Here is a 17,480-nt window from a genome sequence, read left to right on the forward strand (position 1 = left end):
TCCAGAATTTAATTTGCTTCTGGAAGGTATTCTATTATTCCAGACATTAATTGGCATTGGTTTTGTATCAAAATTAAAAACTTTGACTTGACAAGCAACTTAAAGCATTCCTGTTGGAAGTTTTTGGTATTGAGATCACATTGTAATATAAATAAGGAGTTATTTATATTAAGCAATTTAAAAATAAGCAATTAAAACCCAACAAGTTTCATGTGTCATAAGATGTACATCATCAGGGGTAGTGGCACATAAAAGTTTTACACAACAAAAGCTTATTAACAATTAATTACATATATTAGATGTTTTTGATAACTGGTAAAATAACTGATAAACCAGAATACAAGAGTGATTAATTTGTTACTGTATACATGTTGGAACATTGTTAGTTGTTGCTATCACATTCTATGGTATCATGCGTACTATTTACTAGGTCCATGGTAGTTATTTTTGATTAAAAACATACTTGATGTAAAATTAAACCTTGATTTTTATTGCATTGTGTAGGGATCTTAAGCATTTGTGAGGCTTCTTTAAATTTTCTTGTGAAACAGTTATTATCAATATATGACAATTTATTGCTCTTGGGGCATTTGTTATGTAGGCCAGGCACAAAGGTTATGAGAGATCCACATGTCTGAACATGTAAAAGACGTCGAAAAAAAAGCATAAATCAGGACTGGCATTCCACACAACCATTACTGGCCATCAAGTACTCTGGCAACGAACAAAAATGCCATGTATTGATAATAACTATTTCAGAAGAAAATTCAAAGACGCCTCACAGATGCTTAGGATTCACAATGCAATAAAAATCAAGGTTTAATTTTACATCAAGTATGGTCTGCTTTCATCAAAAGTTAACTGCCATGCACCTATAACACACATAATAACCAGAATACAAACGATAATGAATTTATCGTTTGTATTCTGGTTTGTCGATTATATATTAAATATTTGATATGATGGTATGTGCAAACTTGTATTTGCCACTACTTGAAAAAGAAATGCAGATTTTTATTCTCCTTTGTTTAGTTATGATTTTGCAGAACTGATTCAGAAATTCATTATAGTGAAACCTCCCAACTTTTGTTTGCAGTAGTGGTATGCTTACAGTAGCAGTGCCAAATTGGTACACAAATATGCTAAATCAGCATATGTCCCTGTTAACAACTGAGCTAACTGCAGTAAAGAAGATAGTTGTTGAACTACTGTAATGTCCTGTGCATCCCTTGAGGGTGCATCCCAGAATTAACACTGATATTTAATTTCTTAAATATTTTTCTCATTCTCTTAATTTTTATTATAGATATAAAAAAATTAAAGATTATTTTCTCTTCCTTAAACACTCCTGTAGGTGGCGGAGCTATTGAAATGGAGCTATCGAAATATTTAAGGGATTACTCAAGAACTGTAGCAGGCAAGGAACAACTTTTGGTTGGTGCAATGGCCAAAGCATTAGAGGTTGTTCCTAGGCAGCTTTGTGATAATGCTGGATTTGATGCAACAAATATTTTAAACAAGCTAAGGCAAAAGCATGCAACAGGTAATTATTATTATTATTATTATTATTGACTGTATTTTAACTCATGGCCAAAGCATTAGAGGTTGTTCCTAGGCAGCTTTGTGAAAATGTTGGATTTGAATCAACAAATATTTTAAACAAGCTAAGGCAAAGCATGCAACAGGTAATTATTATTATTATGACTATTTTTTAACTCATGACTGTATTAGTTAAATCACTTTGCTTTCAGTAATGTAAGGTACTGGTTTGTCAATGAGGACAAAAATTATTTCATTGTGTATATCTGTTTATTATAGTTTATCCAAACTATTAGATAATTTAAGCCAATAGTTCTTGTTATTTAGTGCTGCAGATTTTTTTTAATGATGATACCCAGTTTATTTTTAATTGAAAAGACAATACCATTGAAATGTTAGGAATGTGAAATTAGTAGTTTGTTTTAGATTTGTAGGAAAGCTATGTGTACCAGTTTAGCATTTCAATTATTACTGGTATATAGTCAATCATTTATTTAGGCTTAAGAGTCGGTTGGTTAAATGAAATGTGTATAAAGTTCTTTGTACTTACAACTTATCTTATTAAAGATGAATCAGAAAAGAATAATCATAATAAAGAAATGAATCCATTGCCACAGCTGTGTCTAGCAGACTATGTCATAATTACCAGGCTAATGAAAAAACTTCTTTTTTTTTTTAAATATTTATACACACACACACACACACACACACACACACACACACACATTTCTGCATACAGTAAATACAAATGTGAAAAATGTCTTTTGAATTGGCATGAAATCTTAAAAAACAGCCTAACCTCAGTAAATATGGTTGTGTAAAACTCTCCAAAATACAGAGACTCTAATTCTCCTGTCTGACGGCCAAGACTGCCTTCCTGTGCCCCATAGAGGACTCTCTTGACTTCCTAAGATTTTAGGCTTTCATTCTAATCATAATCATTTCTGCTTTGTTTTTGTGTTACTTATCTGTGTTAGAATTATTATATTGTATCCTCATTGATATTTCTTTGACATATGAAATATGGACTCATTAAACCATCATTGAATTCATTCCTTGTACTACCTTAAATTCGATTAAACTAAAAAAAAAAAAAAAATGCTAGCTCTTCAGATATATCTTAACAACATGACATTCCCTTCCGCTTGCCAACATCAATGACATATGCTATCACTTACAGACATCTAGACCAGCGCCCTCTTGGATACTGGAAGAAACCCCAATTGCAGCCAATCAACTGCAGTCCATTCTCAATGTCCAAATTACATGCTTTTATCACAAGAGTTGCACTTGTGCCATTGTGAAATCCAACACTAGCTTCCAGTGACTGCCTAACTTGGAATACTCTGCTTTTGACCTCTGGCTGAAGATTTCTTTACCATGTTCAGTAACATTCATCTGTTGTGTTTACCACTCTGATCTCTTCACATTCCTATCCTGCATTCCAGTTATTCAAATGTGAAGTTATCTTCTTGGGTAATAACCTTAATATCCTTAACTCAAATTGCCTTCTTTCCAACATCACTGACCAAGCTGGAGATGTGAAAGTCAGGTCATTGCTTATAGCAATGGCTTAATGCAAATCTTTCATCTACTTACCTAAATTCCTGATATCACCTCCCTTCTCAGTAACTCAGGTCACATTCTTGTGTAAGCTTCCTCCAATCACTGCCAACATCATGTTCTTTGATGTTACAAAGATATCAAGTGGAATGACCTCTAGAACTTCTGGTCTTCCTCGCCATGGTTTGACTATTGCAGCCACTCTTCTGTCCCAAACACATGTTCTCAGGGAATCAGAAATTATCATCACCAGACCTTCGTTTCACATATTACCTAAATTTCTTGTTCACTTTTCAAGTCCTAGTTTGGTACATCAGAAGATGTATCAAAGGCATTTGAACAGAAAACTCATCTTTCCTCAGGTGGCTTGCAGCAAGAACCCCAGCTTCATGCTTAGCCTATGCTGAAACATATAATAACTACAAAACATACAGCAACTTCAGCAAATGTCCATTTTGAGTTTTGGCATATCTGTATGATAATCTTATCTTTGAGATGTATACCTAACCCTTCTCTCCATCTTCTTATGCATTGCTGCATTCATTTACAGTGAATCCTTTGCATAATTCAGACAACTTAGTCAGTAGGTTAGCTCTAAGAAAATTGGAGAAATCTCAGAGTACCAATTTACAAAAAAAAAGAATGAAGAAAGAAAAGAAAAGGAGTAAATAAATAAAGTATGAGTGTGTGAGAGGGATTTTCCTACTCATTGGCCCAAACAGGGTTCAAATATCATAGAGAGTTAAATTTGTTATATGAAACAAATATATCCTTCAGCCAACTGGCTTTAAACTATCAGCTGGAGGAAACTATAGAGGTAGGGGCAAGGGTGTATTAACCAAAACACCCTCAGAGGAAAGACCAAACCTGTGTGACACTGGGTAACAGTTTCATTGCCTGGTATATCACCACTTAGCATAGCAGATAGCTTGAAATGGCCAGAAAAAAATGTTTGGATTCCAGAGCCAGGGCCCAGTTTGCTTTTTATTCATTTCTTCTAACGTGTAGCATAGTCATTGTTTTTCAGAATTATGTCGCATATAATGGAGAGCAGCATTTCTTTCTTTTGGGAATACAGCTTTAAAATAGTCATTCTGCAGACCATTTGTTAGATAATACACTAGTGGTTATCTAGTAGAAATATAGCATACACTAAAGAACTTTCATAGTTCATTGTTTGGAAACAACCTGGGCAAACTAAACCACTTTATCTGTGTGTTTAATTTTTTTTTAATGAACTTTTTAAACTTTATCAAAAAATAAAGTTTAAATTAAAATAGAGAATGACAACTAACTTCCCTTTTTAGTTATGTTAATCAGAAACAAGTAGACTGTGGCATATCACTGAATATTTACAGACTCCCACTCATACCATCTGATATCTTCATGACAGGTTGTTGAACCATCTCAATCACCACATAAAAAAAAAATCAAGATGTTAGAAGAGGACATTGATTAAAATGAGAAAAGGTTTAATTTTCTCCACAACTGATTCATCTGAAACAGTTATCCGTCCATCCATCCATTTCAAACAGTTCATAAATTGTTATATATATATCAGACTTCATCTATTTACCATATGACTGTCTAACCTCCCTAATACAGTTCTGTACTATACTACAAAATGTTGGCATTAGAATCATCTTTAAACCATTGCAGACTTTTCAAGGCATCTCATGATCTTCAAAAGACATCATTCCATTCTAAACATCCTAATATCTTTAAGATCCCCTATTATTATGGCAAGGCTTACATGAAGTTATGAAATTTAGAACACTGCCCAAGAAAGGCACAAGTTATTAGGTTAATGAGTTGATACATTATACATAGCGGCGGGTACGATTTTGAAAAGTGAGAACTGTAGATGGTTATCTGATTCTCTCTCTCTCTCAAAGATCTGTTGAAAAACACAAAAGAATGGCTCTTATACTGAGTGAAGAGACCAGTAAAAGCTTCATTAACTGGAAATCACCATCAAATTCCTGATATGTACCCTCATGGTGGGAGGGTGAGAATATTATGATAGTACTACATGAAAAGTTATATTACTAACTTCCGATCAGTAGTTTTCCTCCAATAATTGAAATGTTTTATAGGTTCACCATTCAGGATACAGTTAAGGTTTTCAATGTTTCTTCCTACTTTCATGGTTTTTTTATTGCTGATTTTAATACCAAATTTGATACAGCAGTTATTCAATTTAGTCAGGGAATGTTGCAGACTTGTACCAGATTTATTCAGAAGTATAACATCATCTACATAAAGTAAAGAGCTAAGATTTACATCACCAATTTTGATATCAGATTTAATACCACTTGCCTTCATAATGTGATCCATATAGATAATGAATAAGAGTAGAGATAATGTGCCCTTGTTGCACATCTGACTTTACATTAAACCATCTTCCTGTATCTCCTTCAATTCTAACTGCTGACTTACAGCTTAAATAGAGACTATGGCTTGCTTGCCATAGTCTCTTGCCAATGCAAACAAATGCAGCCAATTTAGAACAATAGCTTTAATCCCACATGTTAGCAAAATTCTGCTAAAAATTATTCAAAAATAGATTGTCTATTGGATGAAGACCGATTTGAATTCAGAAAGAATAAAGGAACAAGAGAGGCAATACTCTGTTTAAGAACAATAATAGAGAAAAGATTTGACCTTAGTCAAAATACTTACATTTGCTTCCTTGATTTAGAGAAAGCATTTGATAAAGTAAACCAGCAAATACTCCTAAATTGCCTAACTAATATCGGCATAGATTTGGGAGATAGGAAAATAATTTATCAAATTTACAAAAATCAAAATAGTTGGATTAAAATCAATGATAAAGAGAAAATAATAAATATAAAGAGTGGAGTAAGACAGGGATGTATACTTTCACCACTTTTATTTAATTTATATATTGAAAAGGCCATTCAGGAAACTAAAGATAAAATAAATAGTGGCATAAAGATAAATGGTGAGCAAGTAATGTGTATAAAATTTGCAGATGACATAGCCCTTGTAGCAGAAAACAGAAGAACGTTAAAAACAATACTAGAATTACTAAATAATAACCTTGAAAAATATAAAATGAAAATCAACACAGATAAGACTAAAATCATTGTTACAGGCAAAATCCCTATCAATACAGAGCATGTAGACATCAGCAGGGAACAAATAAAACAAGTGAAAAGCTTTAAATATTTAGGAAGCCTAATAACAGAAGATGGCAGAACAAGAGAAGACATAAGATCAAGAATAAACAATGCAAAAGCCCAATTCTCTAAGATGAAAAGCATTTTAACAGGAAACCTCAACCTACAATTGAAAAAAAAATTAGTATGGATGTGAAACCTGCATTCTAGGCAGAGAAGATGTAAGAAGATTGGAGGCTTTTGAAATGTGGTGCTGGCACCGCATGAACAGAATAAAATGGACAGAAAAAAAATCAAACCAAGTCCTGAGAGAGATAAATGAAACAAGAACTCTAATTAAATCTATCAAAATTAGAAGGGATCGGTGGTTTGGACATATACTTCGACATTATGGACTTGTGAAAAGAATAACTGAAGGCAAAATAGAAGGGGAAAGAAGAAGAGGCAGACCAAGGAAAAGCTTTCTCTTGACCAAGCAAAGACAGCATGGGTTTGAGGAGTTACCAGGAGGTTAAGAAGAAAGCCAATGACAGAGCGGAATGGAGGAAATTGCTGCTGAGCTACCAGTCCCAAGACTGATGATGATGGCTTGCTTGATATATATATATATGTCCAATTTACACCATATAACTAGTATTTTTAATAGCCCCTGGTCATATGCAAAGGCCTAATGCAAATCCTTTTCCAGATCTACAAAACTTAAATCAAGCTCCTTGTTATATCCCCAAGATTTCTTAACTGTTTGTCTTAAAGTGAAAACCTGATCTTGACTACCTCTATTTGGCCTGAATCCAGCTTGTTCTTCACCAAGCTTCCCTTCCACAATTTTTCTTAGCCATTTCTCAAGTATACTTACATTAATCCTACCAGGAACACTCATTAGGGAAATGCCTCTGTAATTGTCACATTCAGTTTTATTTCCCTTTCAATAGATGGGTACTATGAGAACTCTGCTCCAGTCATCTGGAATTCGACCCTCTGACAAAAAAAAAGACTTTATTGCTCATTTACAACATTTTAAGCAATGTCCCCTTCACTGGCAATATACCGTTCCCAACATTTCTTCCATTGCTGGAATGCTTTATGAAACACACTTTCTGTGATGGTGTGTGCAGTTCTCTTATTGCATTTTCCTGAATCTCCTCTATGGTTTGGAAATGACATCCTTTCAAAGTGGTTTTAAGTTGGAGAAACAGGAAAAGGTCTGCTGGAGCTAAGTCCAGAGAATAGGGTGGATTCGGCACAACAGATGTGTGCTGTTTTGCCATATAACTGCAGATGAGTGATGTGTGAGCCATTGCATTTTCATGGTGCAACATCCAAGTCTGGTTTTCCTACAATTCGGGCCTCTTTCTGCGCACAGCATTCCTCAAATGCACTAAACCATTCATAATGGACAATGTCTTTCCATTCAAAAAACACAACCAACATCACCTTGATCTTTGCCCGACTCATCCGTGCTTTTTTTGGTTGAGGAGACCCTTTCTCCACCTACTACAATGATTGCATCTTGGTTTCAACATCATAGCCATAAACACGTCTCAATTTTTACCAGGTTTGCAGCAAAATTTCACACACACCCGTTGTTCTTCAAGCTCTTTCATTGTCAGTGTGTCACTAATCTGACGAACAGCTCATGCACGTGCTCAATTCAGTGGATGTAATTCGATGACTAATGCTTATAGCAGAACAGGGGAAATGGCAGTTTGATGTCAAAACCTGCAGCTAGGCTAGCTTCAGCGTGCTCTCTGTGCCAGTTGGCACACTATTTAAAAAGTTTTTTTTTTTTTTAACACGCCTCGTATTCCTGGCTGCATTGTTGTTGTTGGGAGTTTTCAACCATCATGCTGACACTGCTTGTTCCATTTAGCAGTCTTACAAAGTAATTACTCCAAACATCTAGAATATCTTTATCTTCAATTTTTATGTCACCTTTATCATCTCTGATTCCTTTTACAGTACTTTTTCCTCCATTTCTAAGCTTTCTCAATAGCCTCCAGAATATTTTGTCACCTACCTGATATTTATTTTCTTATCAAAGTGTTCCCATGACTTTTGTTTAGCTAATTTTACACAGTGCTTCACTTCCTTATATTTACCTCTGTATTCTCTAAGAGCACAAGCTGATTTACTTGCCAGGAACTTTTGATATGCTTTCTTCTTCTTTGACTCCCTGAGCCCACCATGGCATTCTTACTTTTGTATCCTTACAGACAACCTCACCACATGCCTCTTTGGTGTGAATCAGTTAATGTTTTCTTCAGGGTTTTGTTATTGTTTTCAAACTGCTTAAAATTATCATTAATACTGTTTGTAGAGCCAAGTCTACAGTCTACCTGTAAAACTTGCTCAACTTTGATTTGTTTTAAAACTTTCTTGCACTCTTTGTTTCAATATGAAATTCAATTTTACCCTCAAAACTAAATAGTGATCACTTTTTATTTCAAATACTCTGTGTGCTCAGGTGTCCTGAACCAGTGGGAAAACATTATCAATTATAACATAGTCAGTGTGACTTTTCTTAATTTTGTTCAACTTCTTTCCATGTGAATTTGTGCACATTTTTATGTTGGAATATAGTGTCAGTGATAACTAGTCCATGTCCTGAACAGAAATCCAGCAGGCAGTTACCATTATTATTAGCTTTGCCCTTTTCTCCAAATTTTCCCAGAACATTTCAATGTGAATGGTAATCATTTCTTACTCTGCTGTTTCAATCTCCGACAAGGGTCAACTTTTTCATTTGGAAAGAAGTTTTCTTTTGAAAAATTCTTCCATCTCTTTAAAAGAACCTGTGGAACCATAGGCACAAATAAGTCTCATTGTCCAGTTACCTATTTGATATTTGCCCACAACACTCCACTTGATATTAACTGGAAATCTGTAAGTGAAAAAATGATAATAGCTAGATTATATTCAAAATTTACTAAATTAATAACCTTACAAGTTTATTATTATTATTACATCACAAGGGAGCATGCTGTCTCTAAATGATATCCACCATCACTTGCAGTGTTTCAGACTGGACATCTTATTTCTGACAGAAATCCTTATCACAGCTACATCTGCTGCCTAACACAAAGGATAGTACCAACACCTTTATGAAATCTGACATAGCCTGCAAGAGAATGGCTAATTTAGAACCTCTTGCTTTTAACCTTCTCTAACTCGAGGTTTTTTTCCTTGCCATTTAGTAACTTTCATTTGTTACATTTACCAGTCTCCAAACACTAATAATCACTCAGATCTCTTCACATCCCTTTCCATGAAACTTGACCACCTGCAATCCAGCTATCCAAATAGTGATGTCATCTTCCTGGGTGACCTCAATGTCCACACAATTTCAGCTGGCTCCCCTACTCCAACGCTACCAACCAAGCAGGGTTTCTGTCAGAAATAAGATATCCGGTCTGAAACACTGCAAGCGATGGTGGATATCATTTAGAGACAGCATGCTCCCTTGTGATGTAATAATAAAAATAATAATAAACCTGTAAGGTTGTTAATTTAGTATATTTTGAATATAATCTAGCCATTATCATTTTTTTTCACTTACATATTTCCAGGAAATATCAAGTGGAGTGTTGTGGGCAAATATCAAAAAAGGTAACTGCAATGTTCCCTCTAAGCTGTGCACGTGCACACCTTTTACAACTAGTGCACAAAGCAAAAAATATGCGCACACCAGATTTTCAAGATGAAATTAAAATTTATTAATTAAAGGAGTTCCACCTAAACATTAACCTATAAATTCTTTAAAAAATACGGTAACTTGGCAACACTCAAGCCTATAACCTCGCATTTTTTATTATATTCTCTAAGTTGCACAAAACTTATAAATTATTAACAGTAACCCTATTTGAGGCTAGCGATTTGGGTGTGGCTTAAATGTATAATTTTTAAGTAGCATATAGAATGGCATGCGGTTTGTTTACATCTCAGGCCTGACTCGTGGAAAATTCCCAAACGTGATTGGCTGATCAAATTAGTTGAAGATCATGACGAATTAAAACAATGGTTTCATAATTTTAATAAAAATAATTAAATACTTTTAAAAACTTAAATTAGTGTGCAATTAAAAATAAAACCCCAACTCCCCACCGTGTTCCCACACACACACACGGTGGGGAGTTGGGGTGACCTGGCTGACGTCCCATTGACACCAGAAGGGAAAGAGTGAACTAAAATCTTTTAACTTTTTTGCTTAAATGATCAGTATGGTGACTCATATGGGTGCGCACATACTTTTCAAAAGAAGGCAAATTTTGCACACACTCACAGTAAAAAATTAGAGGGAACATTGGGTAACTGGGCAATGAGACTTATTTGTGCCTATGGTTCCACAGAAGGTTCTTTTAAAAAGATAGAAGAATTTTTCAAAAGAAAAATGAAAAGTTGACCCTTGTTGGAGATTGAAACAGCAGAGTAAGAAATGATTACCAGTCATATCAGAAATGTTTTGGGAAAATTTGGAGAAAAGAGCAAAGCTAATAATAATGGTAATTGCTTGCTGGATTTCTGTTCAGGACATTAACTAGTTATCACCAACACCATATTCCAACATAAAAATGTGCACAAATTCACATGGAAAGAAGTTGAAAGAAATTAAGAAAAGTCACATTGACTATGTTATAGTTGATAATGTTTTCCCACTGGTTCAGGACACATGAGAAGCAAAAGTCTTTGCTATAAGTAATGATCTCACACAAATTGTGCATCTGCCCACTTGAATCCTTGATAGTCCTCTTCACTCTCCAAATACTTATGCTCTCTTTTTGACTACTTCTCCTCTCGGGAACTCAGACCAGACCACAATCTTGTGCATGTCTCCTCCAACTGCTCCCAACCTTGCATCCTCTGGCACTACAAAGGAGCCAATTGAGATAACCTCCAGAATTTATACTCTTCATTTCCTTGGTCTGCTTCAGCACAACATATGCAAATCATTCATCGATAGATCTAAATCCGATTTCATAAAGGCCACCAGCAGAAAACTTGGTTCCTTCCCAAATGGAACTGTGCCTTCCAGTCACTTGCTAAGGCTGTTGGGCGCAACTTGTGCTCTTCTGTGCTTCCGCCTCTGTCTCATCCTGATGTTACTTCACCCAAAGATAAAGCTTGCCTCCTGACATCATTCTTTTCCTCAAAACTCCAAGGGAAATCACCTCCTACCATACCGGAATCCAAGCACTGTATGCATTCTATCAGAAAAATACTAAATGATTTGGATACTAAGAAGTCTTCTGTTCCTAATGGTATCTCCCAATTGTTCTCATACATTATGCTCCAGAGCTAACACCTCTCCTGCATCATCTCTGAAATTTATTATACATATCTGGTATTTATCCCTATGCATGGAAGCAATCTCATATTCATCCCATTCCAAAAAAGAATGATAGAAGTCTATCATCAAAGTATTGACTAATTGCTATCACCTCTGTCCTCTCCAAAATAATGGAAAAAGTCATCATTAGCAAACTCCTCCACTACTTAAAGGTCCACAAATTAATCAGCGACCTGCCAGTACAGATTCCGCCATTCAAGATCCACAGCTGATCTTGTAGCTCATATCACCCACCACTGGACTCGTACCATGGGGAAACTTGCACTGTCACCCCTGACATTTCCAAAACTTTCAACTGTATGTGGCATTGAGGCTTACTAAAAAATTGCCATTCTTCACCTGCCATCCTCTAATCAGATAGCCAGCTTTTCTCTCTCTGGTCATTCTCTGTGAGTCATGGTGGATGGCTCCTATCAAGCACTCCTGTACATAAGTGACCTACTCACAATAATTGCTAATCCATCCACAGCTTTGCAGATGATAGTGCTCTCCACTCATCCTACTCATTTGACAAACCATACTGTACTCTGACATCCCAGACTACAAAATCATCTACAAGTTTGTCTTTGCCCTATTGGAAGATAGTATGTTGATCAATGTTTAGGGCACTAGTTGTAAATGATCTTGTATCCTGAGATGATAGGGTGCTGCATGGCTTGTCAAATGAGCAGGATGATTGGAGAGTACTATCATATGCAAAGCTGTGGATGAGATTGGCGGTTATTGTGAATAGGTCATTTATGTACAGGAGAAAGAAAGTAGGTGATGGGACAGCACCTTGATGCACTTGATGCATTGGTGGTGAAGCTCAAAGAGAAAAAGCCATCTACCATGACTCGCAGAGAACAACCAGTAAGAAAGTCAGCTATCCAATTACAAAGGATGGTGGTTTGTTTAGTAGACCTTGATGCCATAGACACTGTCAAAGCTTTGGAAGTGTCAATAGCACAAGTTTCTCCAAACCTTTCCATAGTGTGTGTATGTGTGGTGTTGGGTGATGTATGTTATGAGGTCAGCTATAGGTCTTGAATGAATCCTTACTGGTGGGTCTCTAAGTAGTTTAGGAGTTTGTTATTGACATTTTCTTCACTATTTTGGAGAGGAGGTAGGTGATGGCAATTGGTCGGTAGTTTGATGGTTGACTTCTATCCCCCGTTTTTGGAATAGGATGGATATGAGATTGCTTCCATGCATTGGGATAAATACCAGATATGTATAATAAATTAGAGACAATGTAGGATAGGTGTTATCTCTGGAGCATAATTTTGAGAACAATTGGAGAGATACCATCGGTACTTCTTTGTATCCAAGTTAGTCGTCTTTTTTTTTGTTGACAAACTATAGGAAGGCTCATACTCAGTGCTTTGATTCTGGTATGATAGGAGGTAATTTCCTTTGGTCATCTATGTAGGAGTTTGAGGAAAAGAGTGATGCCAGGCCAGCTTTATCTATGGTGAAGTAACATGGTGTCATCAGAATAATGGAGAGAGGTGGAAGTGCAGGTGAGTAGAAGTTGTGTTCAATGGCCTTAGCAAGGGATCAGAAGACACAGCTTCCATTAGGACAGAAGGCACGATTTTCTGCTGATGACTGATTTACACACACCTGCAAATCAGTCATCAGCAGAATGTGCATACTTTAATATAGGTAGAGTAGTAAGCTGGAGTTCTTGATGCAAACCACATGCAGTAAGCTGAATTTTTTTCTTCGACTGTGTTGCTACATTTCAGTTGAACCAAAGCTTGAAAAAAGATGAGGATTATAGGTTGAATGTGGAATTGAAGCCCTTCATACCAGTGAGAATAATTTCTGTGACTTGTTCACAGTAAGTGTTAGGTTAGATGAGTGGAAGTAATACAGACCAAGTAAATGTGGAGTATAAATTCTGGAGGTCATCCCAATTGGCTCCTTTGTAGTGCCATAAGATGTGCATCAGGGATGACTGATGGAGTTGCATTCTGTGACAAAGGAGACTTGTACAAGGTTTGTGTTCTGAGTTGCTGAGAGGATAGATAACCTGTATGTTGTATCTGGAAGAACTGGTTAGAAAGCGATGCTGAGTATTTGGAGAGTGAAGAAGGTTATCAGAAATTTGAGTGGGTGATGTAATTTTTTGTTTGCAGCCTTGCACTATAATAAACTATTTCTTTAGTTCCTAGGAGTAAACTATAGCTATATATATATATATATATATATATATATTATAATTGGCATTTTATATATATGTAATCTTGTATTTTGACAGGTGGTATGTGGTATGGTGTGGATATCAACAACGAAGATATAGCAGACAACTTTGAAGCATGTGTATGGGAACCTGCTGTTGTCAAGGAAAATGCTTTAATTGCAGCAACAGAAGCAACATGTCTCATTTTGTCAGTTGATGAAACAATAAAAAATCCAAAATCAGGTGATGGAGCAGATGTAGGGCGAGGCAGGGGGAAACCATTCTAATGTACAGTAGTTGGATTATTTTTATTGTTCCGCCATCAGATTTACATTTTCAAGCATGAACATATTAGTTTCTTTAAAGGAAAAGAGAAAATCTTTTTCAAACTAATATCAGGAATTGGTGACATTTAACTTTAATAATGCCGAGCGTTCTAAAAATGTCATTAATCTGATTCACATTAATAATTTAAATCAAATTTGGAAATCTGCTTCCATGATGTTTGAAATGTTTTTCAGTTTTCCTTTATGTGTATGTGTATTTTGTGCTCTGTTATTGTATTTTTGTTTATTTTTATAAAATAATTCTTATTTCAGAAGTAGCATTTGAATTCATATATGCACATTTTATCACATTATAAATACATTAGCAGGGATTCATTAAAATTATTCAGGTTGGTCTTTCATTTAGGTAATGTAGTTAATTAATTTAAAGTAGAAACTTCATAACTAAATATTGGGGGGGGGGGATATGGTGGTGTATCTGGATTCCATAGTGAGAGATTTATTAGAAGTGAACATCAAAAGTGTGGGCGTGAAGATTCATAGCCTCACTGAGACTGTGCATCATATTGTGTTGAGAACAAATGGAAGATATGATTGTATTGGTTAGAACTAAGACTGGAGAAAAGCTTGGTAAGTATTAGAAAAGGCGGGAAATGAGACTAAATATTGGGGGGGGGTAGTGGTGTATCTGGATTCCGTAGTGAGAGATTTATTAGAAGTGAACATCAAAAGTGTGAAGATTCATAGCTTCACTGAGACTGTGCATCATGTGTGGAAAACAAGTGAAAGATATGATTGTATTGGCTAGAACTAAGGTTTCTGAAACTATAGAATAACGCATATGCCACACTAAATAACATTTTTATTATGTAAATATTTCATCTTATGTATCATAAGACAACATCATTCGCCATTGCTCCTAGAAAAATACTGGCTGAAGAAATTATGATCCAGATTGAATGCGGCAAACCACCACCTTCCAAACCACATCGCCAACAACATTAGACTGTGTTCTCATCAAAGCAAGACCACCAAAAACCAGCGTATCCCATATTGAATATAAGGCTCTACAGGAAATGAAGAAAGACAAAGAAATAGTAATCACCAAAGCGGATAAGGGGAACGCCACCATGGTGCTCAACCATACTGACTACACAGGCAAGCTTAATGCTTTATTATTAGATCGGGCTACTTACCTCCCCATTGAATACAATCCCACCAACTCACAAATTAGAAAACTCCATTGGCTCCTTAAGAAGGTCACTTCTTGGCCTGTGGAAGTTTAAAACTTTTAAAACATAAAAAACTAATACACTTCAAAGCCAGTGTAGAAAACCTTACACTCCAACATACTGACATAATGGTCAGTTTTGACATCTCTTCATTCACAAATGTCCCACTGAAGGAAACCTTAGAGCTCATCCAAGCCAAATTTCCCCTGATATCTCAGTCCTATTTCAGTTCACAATGAACTCAGGCTATTTTGTTTGGCAGGGAAAATTCTACAAACAGATAGAGGGAACAGCCATGGGTTCACTGCTCTCCCCACCCTTGGCCAACTTCTTTATGGACACTTTTGAAGAGAAAGCCTCAAACTCTGCCCCACAAAAACCTACCGTATGGTTTCGCTATGTTGATATGTTCGTTATTTGGCCACATGGCTCTGATACACTCCTGTCCTTCTTAACGCACTTAAACAACCAACACTCCAGAATCAAGTTCACCCTGGAAAAAAAAAAGGAAACAACAGCCTCCCTTTCCTAGACACACTAGTCACCTGCCAGCCTGATGGAACCTTGGTTTTCTCAGTTTGTAGAAAACCCACCCATACAGGCAGGTACATTCACCAACAATCCCACCAACCCCCCCCCCCCCTCACAACAATATGGAGTTATTAAGACACTATACAACAGGGCTAAACTAATCTGTTCAAATGACAATACCCTAACCACTGAACTAAATCACATCCTTAACACTTTCTCAGCTAATTGCTACAACCCCCAAAAAATGCTAAAACCAGTAAACCACAGCCCCCCTCCCCCTTCACAAAAAAGATTACTCTAAATCCATCACCATTCCCTACATCCTAGGTACCTTGGAAAAAATTACCAAAATCCTGAATAAACATGACCTGACATCTTGTTACAGACCGTATAGAAAATTGGCATCCCTTATCTGCTCCACTAAAGACCAACCACTTCCCCTAGACCTACCTGGTGTATACCAGGTCCCTTGCAGCTGTAAGCTGTCCTACTTTGGCCAAACAGGTAGGACAGCGAATATCAGAATTTCGGAACACAAGAACTACATCCGGTTTCACCGGTACAGCCACTCTGGGCTTGCAGACCATGCTCTGGGTACACGCCACAGAATATCGTGGAAGAAAGCCACAGTAATACACTGTAGCAAGTATAAATTTGAAGGACTATTCATAGAATCAGTCTCAGCCCTAAGAAACATGCCAAACCTCAACAAATTTGGATGCATGAGACTGCCTCCAAATTTGGGAGACGTACGTCTTGAGAACTTCAGCCCAACAGCCAAGAATACCTGATATAGCCCGCTAGGGGGACCATCAGGACTTTAGGAAAAACAGTAGTTTCCTCGCTTTGACCTCGTTTGCTGTTTTTAGTGCCTGCGTGACGTGAAGATGGCAACGTGACATTGTCGAAATATAGGAAGTATATATTAAGGTTTTTTAATTTATATTCCAGTATACGTTGTGAATTCCTTAAGTTATTTAGTAATCAAGACAACATCAGTACAGTTACAGAAAGGTAGAAAATATTTGCTGTCTAGAAGAGAATGACCTTTGTCCTTTAATGGGATGAAGCAGTCTTATCTCTGTTTTAATACTTCAAAAATATAATTGTCTGGAGATTTATGACAATAAAAAATTGAGCAATCTCTCGATTTCTCATTCTGAAAAGTTTGCAGGTATGGTATTGTTGAATTTTTAATCTTTCGTAAAACCAACACAAGCTGATTTGTGAAGAATTTGAAATATCTAATCTAATCTTAGCAAAGAGGTTGAATTTTAATGGAATATAAAGACATTTGATCATCAGCTATTCGGCATGTTATGTGTCAGCTTTGTTGGTCAAGTAGATAATGTCTCCATTCTCCACTCAAGAGGCTGTGATTTTGACTCACACTAAGATACATATGTTTATGAATGTCATTTGGGTAGATGAATTTCAACACCCAGTGAGATCACTATTGTTACTATTGAACCAAAAAGTCAGCTGAAAAAATTCACAAAAATGAAATCAATCATTCTGTAAACACAAAATTACCAAATTTATGACCCTCCTTCCATCTAACTGCTGTCAACTTTTATTTTTGTTTTGTATCTCCTAAGGTTTGCACCACCCTGCACATAAACTTATAAATGGTTGCTGTTCACAATTTGTAAAGGGGATAGGAAAATGTTTTTC

At 36.1% G+C, this 17,480-nt stretch overlaps 1 protein-coding gene across 1 annotated transcript in view; it reads left to right on the forward strand.

Annotated features, from left to right (window-relative positions):
• CCT7 (chaperonin containing TCP1 subunit 7) overlaps positions 1-14,357 on the forward strand; it is a 154,516-nt gene extending 140,159 nt beyond the window's left edge. Inside the window, exons 11-12 of the mRNA XM_090397352.1 lie at positions 1,355-1,543; positions 13,835-14,357. Coding sequence (XP_090253478.1) covers positions 1,355-1,543; positions 13,835-14,043 — 398 coding nt within the window. The 3' untranslated portion in view covers positions 14,044-14,357. The remainder of the gene's footprint in view (positions 1-1,354; positions 1,544-13,834) is intronic.
• Positions 14,358-17,480: the final 3,123 nt, after the last annotated feature.

The sequence above is a fragment of the Typopeltis vanoorti genome, chromosome 9 (genome assembly GCF_054136105.1).
Source record: "Typopeltis vanoorti isolate ZY-2024b chromosome 9, IOZ_Tvanoo_1.0, whole genome shotgun sequence".
Taxonomy (NCBI): Eukaryota; Metazoa; Arthropoda; class Arachnida; order Uropygi; family Thelyphonidae; genus Typopeltis; species Typopeltis vanoorti.